Source organism: Mytilus trossulus, chromosome 4 (assembly GCF_036588685.1).
Source record: "Mytilus trossulus isolate FHL-02 chromosome 4, PNRI_Mtr1.1.1.hap1, whole genome shotgun sequence".
Classification (NCBI taxonomy): domain Eukaryota; kingdom Metazoa; phylum Mollusca; class Bivalvia; order Mytilida; family Mytilidae; genus Mytilus; species Mytilus trossulus.
In genome coordinates this window covers 45,055,139-45,067,415 of record NC_086376.1, presented here as the reverse complement: position 1 = coordinate 45,067,415, position 12,277 = coordinate 45,055,139, and the positions used below count along the sequence as shown (strand labels likewise).

Sequence of the window (12,277 nt, the reverse complement as noted above, 5' to 3'; positions counted from 1 at the left end):
GATGTTTCAAATATGAGAGTACAAAGGGAAAGTCTGTGGATTATCTGTAAAATTTCCATATATTTAGCATTGCATCAACACAAGGGCACATAATTTTGAAATAGGAAAATGTACCTAATGCACTAAATATTACCCCTTAAGTAAATATGTGTATTTTTTAAAACATTAAATAAATTATTCATATATTCTTTAATTGACCTGCTTTGTTAACAACACATATGGAAATTGATGGACTTTGCGTTCAGGGTTACACGTAGAATCAAAATAAATTGATAAATCAATTCATTACAAATTAGATAAATGTGTGAGCTTTCTCCTTTTCTCATACAAATATTGGACTTGAAAAACTCATAATTCAGTGTTTGAACCAAATCAGGAATATGAAAGTTGTTATCCATTCGTTTGATGTGTTTATGCTTTTGATTTTGCCATTAATAAGGGACTTGTTGTTTTGAATTTTCCTCGGATTTCATATTTTTGTGATTTTACTTTTTTTTAAACATTGACTTAAGTACATTATACAATTTTGAATATTGATAAATATAGGCAACAGTAGTATACCGATGTTCAAAATTAATAAATCGACAGAGAAAAAAACAAATCCGGGTCACCAACTAAAACTGATGAAAACGTATCAAATATAAGAGAACTACGACACAACAGAGACACAACACCGAAATGTAACAAACACAGAAACGAACTATAATGTAACAATGGCCATTTTCCTGACTTGGTACAGGAGCCAAAATATACGTTTAAAATCTACAAAACTTGCATCTAATTGTTGGGACTTATTTCTTATGCCTTTTTGTATGAGAGTATTTATTTCAAGTATATGATCAGATGTACAGCATCCACGTTTAAATCCAATTTGCTCTTTACAAATGAGTTTTCTATTCTGAAATAAATTTTTTTTTAATTTGAAGATTATCTTACTTATTTACTTAATAACAAAATAATTCTTGAATGTTCTCATTTTTCTTTCATTTTTAGGCATTAAGAATATGATCTCCTGATGTATAGATCATTGTTATACTTTTGCAATAGATTGCAATTATGATCTAATTCTTGTTTTACATTCTGAATATTATGATCACAACTCATAATTTCTTTTGTTATTTTTTCATAGTTTTCTTTTTTTATCAGGCTAAGTCGCCTGCAGTTAAATGATTTTATGTAGGTTATATATCATAACTTCCGAGTTTTTTCTGAATAATGGTTAAGATTGTAAACAAATCATTTGTAAATAGTTATCAAAATGTACGCGGCTTATAATTTAATACGCCAGACGCCGTTACGTCTGCATAAGACTCGTCAGTGACGCTTAGATCAAAGTAGTAAGAAAGCCAAAAAAGTACAAAGTTGAAGAGCATTGATGTCCCAAAATTCCGAAAAGTGATGCCAAATACGGCTTAGGTTATTTTTGCCTGGAATATGAAAATCTTTAGTATTTCGAATATTTCATACTTTTGCAAACTTTTAAATTTATATCGATACAGCATACGTGGAATGTTGTTTCAGATGACACACATTTTATCCTAAATAACAACAAAATATTATCAATATTAAAACTGGAGGACAATAAACTATTTTCAAATGTCACAGACATTTCACAATTATTATGATTATTATAAGTGCTATTATATTTAAAAACCTACTTTATGTCGTTTTTAATTGGAGTTTATTATTATGGTTAATAGTATATATACACCCTCTTAGAAGAGGATCCTAAAAAAGATAGGCATTAGACTGTTCAAAGATGACGTATTTTGTTAAAATCTTGATTTTGATGTTAGCATGTAAGTTATTTCAATTTGATTTTTTTTTATTGTTGTTTGTTTTTATTTATGTTTCTTTATTTGAATTAAAAGGCATAATATATACGTTTATTGTTCATTTGAGTTAAAGAAGTCTTACTTAATCTTACTAAAACTCTTATTTGTTATGTGGTAGCTGAATTTCATCCTTTTGTTTAAATTCAGCTATCAATAGTTATCAAAGATACCAGGATTATACATTAATACGTAAGACGCACGTTTGTCTACACAAGACTCATCAGTGACGCTCAGATCAAAATGGTTATCAAGCCAAACAATTACAAAGTTGAAGAGACATGAAAACACAAAGTTCCAACAAATTGAACCAAATACTGCTAGGGTTATCCATTCCTTGGATAAGAAAATTATTAGTTTTTTTTGAAAAATAAAAGTTTTGTAAACGGAAATTAAAAAATAAAAATTAAATGACAAAATAATTGATATTCATGTCAAAACCGAAGAGCTGACTACTGGGCTGTTGATACCGTCGGGCCGCAATTAGAGCTGAAAGTGGCATCAAATAACAAATACATTGAAGACTTTTCTCTCATAATGCTATTTTATCGATTGTTTTGTAACACAAATTATTATTTCAATGGGTACTAATTGTACATCCCTATTTAACGTCTTGTATGTGTACTCATATGAGTCAGAATTCATACAAAGATAAGACAAAAATATTTTGCAAAGTTTTTTAATTGCACTTTCATATATATTGATGGTAACCTGCCATTAAATAACCCCCAATGCAGTGAGTACTTGTCAGTAAACTTGATATTATAAAAAGAGTATGAAATGAAAGCAAGTTAATATAAAAAAGAAGATGTGGTATGCTTGCCAATGAGACAACTATCCACAACATACCAAAATGACACAAACATTAACAACTATAGGTTAAGCATGTTACTGAATTTGTTTGGTAAGTTTGATAACGTTTATTAAATTGAGGTGTTACTCTTTTTATTTATAAAGTTATTGGATGACGTCTACCCCTGTATGTCATTCTCATTTTAGGTTTTGCACAAGCAGTACCGCCACCCATTCCTTCACAAAAATGTACAGATAGACTTGATGATTTAGTAGAAGAATTCACTTTACAAGAGACAATACCAGATTTTGAAAGTTATGTACAAGAAGACAGATTGACGAGAGGGCTTAATTTTGATCCAAGAATGGTAGATGATTATTGTGGGTGAGAATTTACTAGAATTAAGTATTCTGTAATTGTCAAATATTTTCAGAATACAGCCTCGTCTCATAAATGTTCGTGCTGTTTCGAATGCATTTTGACGTCACAAATCGATTTAAAAATGCATGCATAGTACAAATTCGTATAACGTACATACGAAAACTTCTGTTCTTAACATATGGTCGCTAAAATGCAATAATATGTGCCGAAGTGCAATGGTCTTTTCGCTAATTTACGATGGCCTATATGACGCGTTATTCGATTCCTAGTTTAAAATCTACAGATGTCCAATTATTATGAGAGTTAAACAAATTTTAAAGTAAGTATGTATAATTACCAAACATTCAATATTTTCTCCAGCTACAGCAAAAACCCCATCTCCAGATGATCTATCTAATGTCTTGTTCTCATTCACAGCAGCCGTTTAGATGTGGCCCTTATTTTGTTTCACTCTGAGTTATTAAAAAATAGTTGCATTTCAAACATCTTAAATGTTTTTCAGTCATTGCTAAGATTGTGTAGGAAAATAACCTTCGTATGGAGCTTCTATAATTTCTGAAGGATCGTACGAATGATAGCTTTTTTTTTCTAAGCTATTTACTATCAACACTATATGTCCGAAAACTCACGATAGAAAAAATTCCCTTCCCATACAATATAGAAACACTCCTATTTGGCTGCAATAACCTCAATCAAGAGGAAAATGTACTCGTGTTTAAACAAGTGCAACAATTTTTGGTAGACTCGAATCGTTTTGGCTAATAGCGTCCTTCGTGCATGATAAGGATCGTAATTGGGCGATACAGTCTTGACAAAGTCCTGTAAACACACTCCGCTGCCGGTACATATATATATATATATATAGGAAAAAAATATTTCCCTTTATCTATTTTTTTTACAGGGAGACGGATTAATATAAGGGAAACCTTGTTTCCGAATCCTTTTGTAATATGTTATCACTGTATTTATATGTGTATGTCATGTACATGATTTTTTGAAATAGAATATGTTTAAAGTAACACTATATGTTACAAATAGGACTGGAAATAAAATGAAAAGTATAGAAAAAATAGATTGTTTAGTCTATCGCACTGCAGCATTACTACCATCCTACTTCGGTCTAGAAGATAGCATCACAATACCACAATCGCACTTCAATATGACAATAGATAATCGTATATACGACAGACGTTCTAAATCGCATACATTATGTTACACAGTACTGAATTCACTAATTGTTATCAAAGGTACTAGGATTATAATTCAGTACGCTAGACGCGCGTTTCGTCTACATAAGACTCATCAGTGGCGCTCATATGAAAATATTTATAAAGCCAAACAAGTAAATGCGCATCTGATGCAAGACAATTTGTACCGTTAATTTTATTAAAAAGCATTGCGGATCCAAAATTGCATATACTGTGTCCCAGCAATGTTAGCAGGAGCAACTTTTTATGATGTCATCAACAGAATTCGAGCCCATTTTGTTGTTTTATAGTTAAGTAACTTACCAACTCGGTCAATCTATATGCAATTAGTGTTTTGGGTAGACGATGAGTTGTTGGATTGCTTTCAATTGATTGGTTTTAACTTCATTATCACTAGAGAAATGTTTTCATGTCCTTGATCTTTAACAGTCGTCTGATCGGTTATTTTACGAATGCTTCCTATTCTCAATTTTGACATTTTAACTGAGGCGTGAATTCGCATGTCAGTTGATGCATGCATAGTAGGAAAGGGTTACTCTGTTGCAGCAACTAGGCTGGTTCCTTTCTGGGTTTAAATTTTTGTTTTTGAATTGTCTCTATAATTAACCGAGTCCACAACAAATTACTCGCCGATATCTGTAATAAAGAACGGTAACCAGTCAACAAAATAAATTATAACGTCCGTAAAGCTCTAGAAAAACAAATCACCTCACACTTCACCTTTCAGTTACTGTTATAAGTGCCTTCAGGCTTGTAAGAAGAAAGATTGTTTTACGATTAATAATATGACCTAGGCATAAATATTCCTGATCAAAATTGTTCCTTTTCGACGTGTGCCGCTTAGGATATGATTGTCAATCAAGATCACTCATTTTTGTTTATATGTTGTTTAACATGTAGGTTTTGTGGACTCTTGTTTGTATTTTCGTCGACTAAGGAATTGTCATTTTGTCTTCCACTATTGACCTTAAACAAACATTTGATCGTCTATTTTCGAACGTTTAAATATGCATTTGAAAGAAATGTTAAAGTTGATTAAAAGAAAGGGAATTTGTCTGTTTGTGAGGCAATTTTAAAAAAAGACAAACTGAATTCAAAGAGAAAAAAATCAATTAATTGTTAACCTGGTGCCAATGTATTTATCTTGCACCTATATTTATTTTACTCATTTCAGCTGAATTTATCAGATAGTCATATCTTGTTGATTAAGGCATATTACACTTCCATATCACGAAATTCACTTTTTAGAAGTTAAATTACAACGTCGTTTATTGTCGAGCCTGCGAATGTTGTCGCAGAAAACTCGACGTAGGGTAGTGGTCCGGCGGCGGCAACGATGGCGATTGCGTTAGATAATTGCTTTATAGCTTAAAATTTTAGAAAGTGAAAAACCTGGATGCTTCATACTTTATATATAGATAACTCATGATACGAGGTTTCCGTCTGTCACATGCGCATTGTCCTTAACCTCATTTCCAGTAATAAAACTTGAAAAAAAGTAAAGGAATAATAGGATAATTATATTTGGTAAACGTGTAGCTTGAAAGGTCCTTATGTCCGTCAGTTGCAAGAAAGTTTTCACTTGACCTCAAACTCATTTCATTTTATCTATGTACAAGGATATTTTTTGGTGGTCAAGTCATATCTCACATGCCATAAGAAATAGGTCTAGTATATTCGGTGCATGGAATGATTGTAAGGTGTACATGTTCAACTGGTAGGTGTCATCTGACTTGACCTCATTTTCATGGTTCAGTGGTTATAGTTAAGTTTTTGTTTTTTGTACATGTCAGTCTGGCAGGTTTTATTTCACCTTGACCTCATTCTTACGGCACATTGGTCAGCGTTAAGCAACTGTGTTTTGGCCTGGTTTTTTTTTAAACTATAAGCAAAAGGTAAACAATATTTATTGCATGGAAGAGTGGTAAGTTGCTCCTGTCTGCTTAGCATGGTTCATTTGACCTGATTCTAATTTCATGTTTCATTAGTTAGTGTTTAGTTTTCTTGTTTAAGTTTGTTTCTTAACTATAAGCAATAGGTCAACTATACTTTGTGTATTGAATGATTGAAAGGTGTACAAGTATTTTTTGTTTTGTTTATATGACCTTGACTTCATTTTCTTGAATCATGTTAAGTTAATGTGATAGTTGAATGGAAGCTTAATATTTAGGATTATCAAAATGATGTCAATGATTAGTAAAGAAGGCGAGACATTCAACGTGTGCACTCTTGTAAATTACTGGACATTTACTACAATTTTAAGTTTTTCTGTTTAGCTTGTTTCGCAGGATTGTTCCATTTTACGAAAACAACATTGCAGCTTTGAGAATTTTGTGTAACACTGGACAACCAAGACGTTATTTAGATGTAATGGCGCATATAAAGAACGTTGCCATGTCATTTTGTGAAGACGAGAAAATGCAAGGTAACGTAACGACTAAATAAAAAAATGTTAATTATTTTCAATGGATTGAGAGAAGAAATCACAATATTTTACGCTAAATAGATTCTATTTTTGTAATAACTGTAAACAATAGGAATTAGAACTAAATTATTGTGAACGATGTTAGAGGAAATGAACCTAGCTGTTTACGTTTCAAGTAACTGACGATCGACTGCATAATTGTTGTTTTTCTCAATCGATGGTTACAGATTAACCATTATTTTAAAGGGATCAACATGTTTTATTTGAGGATTGTATATTGAGATACATATTTGATATGTAATGCACCAGTTCTGTTACTGAGATAGCTGTCAGTGGAGCAATGAGTCTTATGTTGTTATACAGAATCAATTGTGTCACTCCAAAAGTGCACGCTTTTTGTTTTTGTCTTTAGTTTTATTGAACAATAATTCTTCTTCGAATTACAGGAACGGTAAACTGGTTTTAGTGCGCGCAGATTGGTTTTCATACTTATACATAGTTAAAACGATGAATTTGATTTTCATAGCCGAGACTCATAAAAGAAACACTTTTTAGTCAAATATCTGCAACATTAATCATTTGGTTCTTTGTTGACGTTTAACACAAGTCTCTTTCCGTTTATATAAACGTTGCTTTCCATACTTTTCAGGTTTAACACAAGCTTCTATCCGTTTATATAAACGTTGCTTCCCATTCTTTTTTACGTTTAACACAAGCCTTTATACGTTTATATATACAGTACTTCCCATACTTTTCAAGGTTTAACACAAGCTTCTTTCAGTTTATATAAACGTTGCTTCCCAATTTTTTTTCACGTCTAACATAAGTATCTTTCCATTTATATGAAGGTTGCTTCCCATCCTTTTTTTACGTTTAAGGTGGTATGGGTGTCTTCCTCCATCTTGGATTGTAAAAAATAACTTAAAAGTATTAATATTTTTGCAAATGTTGATTAATTTTAGTTGTTTTTAAATTTTTTTAAATTGGCATTTTAAGGGGGAGTAACTCTTAAACAGTGCATTTTCTGAAGGAATCGTCATGAAATTTTTCTATTTTGTATTTTAGCCGGAAAAAACGTACAGTGACCCTATCTTTTCTTTTGATATTCTCAAAGCATTGTCTGAAAGCTATCTTTTCCTTAAGTATTTTACAATTCTATCATTTTGTTTAGTTTCTAATCCCAAAATGGTTTTTTTCCTGTTTAATCCATACAAAATGTGTCATTTTGTCACGTCCTGAAGCTCGAGAAAATGCGCGGTGACCTATCATTTTTATTATATTTTTCAACATAATCGATAGATACTATGTTTTGGCAAAGTATGAACAAATTCTATCATTTTTATTTTAGACTCCCATACCACCTTAACACAAGAAGTCTCTTTCCGTTTATATAAACATTGCTTCCCATACTTCTTTTTACGTTTAACACAAGTCTCTGTCAGTTTATATACACTTTTCCCAAACTTTTGTCATGTTTAAGAATATTGGACATATCCGTGCGAGATAACCAAAGTTGTTTAAGAAATCTTTATAAAAACTCTTTGATAGTTTTAAATTGCTTGCCGAAATATTAATTTATTATGACACATGATATCTCGTATGTTTGTTTAAATTTAGTCTTCATAACTTTGGTAAATTGACATAACCTCGAAAAAAAAATATGACTTTTATTTTCAAATGGCCATTGACAACAGTAAATGCTGACTTAGATAACTTCTTTTTGAAGATTAATATTTTGAAATCCTTTTATGGATTTTTTTTATCACATTTAAGGTAGAAAAGATATATTAGAATTATAACATGGTATAACTGTTTCCCATTTACACCAATGATAACAGTTACTATTTATACGATTTATCAATGATCTAGCACCTGTACTGATTCATGTGAAACAAATAAATATCCTTCATTCTTGTGTATGCATTTCAGATATAAAAGCCCTTCTGACATGTTCTAATAACAACCTTATAGCACAGCAAGGATTTGCAGGTTGTATTCAAGGTGCTGTACGTGGTTTAGTTTATAGTAGACCTGATTCGCCCAGTTGTGCGTAAGTATTTTTGTCATTTCTAATTGAAGTATATAATCAGATCTCCACCAAACACAAGGAATGGATTTTAATCAATTGAACAAACACGAATTGCTGCTTGTAAAAATCCAGATAAACTATTTCCACAACTGCGGAAAGTAATGACATAATATGTCTAACTTTAATAATCTACTTATTTCCAGCTTCATGTGTACACATTCTTGAAAGAGAAAACACAATATTGACTGGTGTATACTATGTCTGTTTGTGAACACATTGTTGTCAATGCAATAGGACTTTATGCAACCGTCATACAAATTTGAGGTTTAGCTAACTATCAATCCTGCTTTAATCCACCAATTCTTGATAAGAAAATGACAGTACCCAGTCAAGAATAAGACAATAATTATTGTTATCCATTCATTTGATATATTGATGTTTTTGAGGTTCTGCTTTTGACATTTGACGAGAAACTTTGAGTTCGGCATTTCGGTTATTTAATATTAATATGAATTATGTATTTATCTTTTCAATTTTGAATCTATAGTTTGTTAATATATTCGAAAGTTATAAAGACGCCTTCATGGTTTTGTTGAATTTTTTAATCTATAATTCGTTAATATATTCGAAAGTTATAAGGACGCCTTCATGGTTTTGTTGACTTTTTTAATCTATAGTTCGTTAAGATAGTCGAAAGTTATAAGGACGCCTTCATTGTTTTGTTGACTATTTTTAATCTATAGTTCGTTAAGATAGTCGACAGTTATAAGGACGCCTTCATTGTTTTGTTGACTTTTTTTAATCTATAGTTCGTTAAGATAGTCGAAAGTTATAAGGACGCCTTCATTGTTTTGTTGACTTTTTTTAATCTATAGTTCGTTAATATAGTCGAAAGTTATAAGGACGCCTTCATTGTTTTGTTGACTTTTTTTAATCTATAATTCGTTAAGATAGTCGAAAGTTATAAGGACGCCTTCATTGTTTTGTTGACTTTTTTTAATCTATAGTTCGTTAAGATAGTCGAAAGTTATAAGGACGCCTTCATTGTTTTGTTGACTTTTTTTAATCTATAATTCGTTAAGATAGTCGAAAGTTATAAGGACGCCTTCATTGTTTTGTTGACTTTTTTTAATCTATAGTTCGTTAAGATAGTCGAAAGTTATAAGGACGCCTTCATTGTTTTGTTGACTTTTTTTAATCTATAGTTCGTTAAGATAGTCGAAAGTTATAAGGACGCCTTCATGGATTTGTTGACTTTTTTTAATCTATAGTTCGTTAAGATAGTCGAAAGTTATAAGGACGCCTTCATGGTTTTGTTGACTTTTTTTTAATCTATAGTTCGTTAAGATAGTCGAAAGTTATAAGGACGCATTCATGGTTTTATTGACTTTTTTGAATATCTATATCTATGTCAAATATGACTGCGACTTATGTTCAACTTGTCGGGATACCATCCCGTCCCCACCACTTAACTTTCTTCTGGCTGTCATATTTTGAGATTGTGAATTATCAATTTTAAATGATGCTGTCTATCTTATCAATCTTTGGATAATGATAAGATTGATAAGGGAAATGAATTTATTGTATTTAGGTATCACTTAAATTGGTACTAAGATTTATATATAAGTATTCTTTTGTGCATAAAAAAAATCATTGCTTAATTCTTCAACTTTGTTCTTGTGTGGCTTTATGAATATTTCGATATGAGCGTCACTGATGAGTCTTATGTAGACGAAACGCGCGTCTGGCGTACTCAATTATTATCCTGGTACCTTTGATAACTATTAATACGCCAAAATATCAAAGCAAATGTAACTTTGAATTCGAACGATAAGGTTTTTTGTTATACAGAAAACATGTACGCTACTTCAACGAATCAACATTTGTTCATACTACATAAATTTGTGTAAAATTTAAATAATCAGTCTAGTAAAACAATAAACAGTAAACGCAATTTAAGCTTTTCTATTTGACTAATACTTGATGTGGGACTTTGCAGATGTAACAGCGTCTGTCTATAGAACTTGAATTTCTAAGTGAAAAGTAATGCAACAAAAAAGGCATGTCAAAGTATATTGTTTATGCCAGTTTTAAAAAAATAAATAAAGAGTCTAAAAGAGTTTTCCGACTGTTCCCGTTATATTTGTGAGAAGAAAGAAATGAAAAAGCAAACACTGCAATGAGAAAATAGTACTCGCCGTCACGTAAAATTGGCACCATGATTTTTGTCAAAATTTTCTTTAATATCGATCGCGTTTACTCGAGATTATGTTTTTCAATTAGCGGAATAAAAATCCAATCCAAATATATACTACTGTCCTACCTTTTATTGTGTTTGCACTGTATAATCCTGACCTTCACATTTTTCAAGATTGTTTTCATTGTAAAACCGCCATCTTGGTTTCTATGAGGATCCCTTACTACATAACATTCGTTACTCTCCGGTAATATCATTGTCATTGATGATACGATTTCCCGCGCTTTTTACATAAAGATGACGCACAGCTCCGAGTGACACAAGAAAATTGAGAGCACGTGGACTCCACGGCAACACTTCCGGTAATAACAATGTAGGATTCCACCATACAAAATAATCCTGGATTTTGTGAAGGTCAGGATTATACACTGCAAACACAATAAAAGGTAGGACAGTAGTATATATTTGGATTGGATTTTTATTCCGCTAATTGAAAAACATAATCTCGAGTAAACACGATCGATATTTAAGAAAATTTTGACAAAAATCATGGTGCCAATTTTACGTGACGGCGACTATACACATATATGAGAAAGTTGAAATTGTCTGATATTTAAACTAGATTAATAAATATGTTTGTTGTGTGTTTTATTTTTTGCAGAGAAGACGATCCTAAAACCTGGTTCACAACCGTAGTCAACAGTATAAAGTCATGTAGTTGTCAGTTTGATTCGTGCGCACCAGAAAGTACAAAGTCTATAAAAGAAATGGTTACAGGTCATCTAGATGACGCATGTGTAATTGTTAAAAATGCGGTACTGGGAGAGTAGCGTATCACAATCTCGGATTTAATCAGATTGGTTCCAGTCAACAACATGTTCTGTCTCTATTCTCTCTCTAATTTTTTAACCGGTTCCTTGTCCGAGTTGAAACAGAACAAGTAATATATGTTTGGAGGAATATTATCCTGAGGAACGAAGAGTTTGCGTGCCAGAATTTGGGGAATAATGTTTTGCTTTTTAATAGACTTTCGCCATAAGTCGAAACCAAAACCAAGACTTTTCATAAAGTGATTAAAATGCATATCTTTGAACATACCAAAAACAAATGCATGACACTTAAACATTTTTATTTCGTTTTGTACTTTTATTTTGAATACAAATTTCGCCCATGTTTTGGTGGTGTTCAGGTCTAAAGTTTTCCATGAGGTGTTTTTGAGATTATTGTTTGTCTTTTGTTCGTTTATCATGGTTTGCTATGACATTGTCAGTTGATGAGATATCTCTTTTTAATCTTCGGACACTCTTTTCATCTGATCTGTGACAGCGTATTAAATCACACAGCCGTTCTTTATAAGCTAAACATAATTTAAAAACAATAGTGTTAACTCATCGTCAAAAATGTATAACACG

General features: G+C 31.6%; 1 protein-coding gene across 1 annotated transcript; it reads left to right on the top strand.

The window, feature by feature from the left end:
- The first annotated feature begins 1,698 nt into the window (after positions 1-1,698).
- LOC134716646 (uncharacterized) lies at positions 1,699-11,726 on the top strand. Its single transcript, XM_063579656.1, has 5 exons — positions 1,699-1,799; positions 2,832-3,009; positions 6,491-6,639; positions 8,569-8,689; positions 11,527-11,726. The coding sequence occupies exons 1-5, from the start codon at positions 1,760-1,762 to the stop codon at positions 11,693-11,695; spliced, it is 657 nt and encodes a 218-aa protein (XP_063435726.1). The 5' UTR covers positions 1,699-1,759; the 3' UTR covers positions 11,696-11,726.
- Positions 11,727-12,277: the final 551 nt, after the last annotated feature.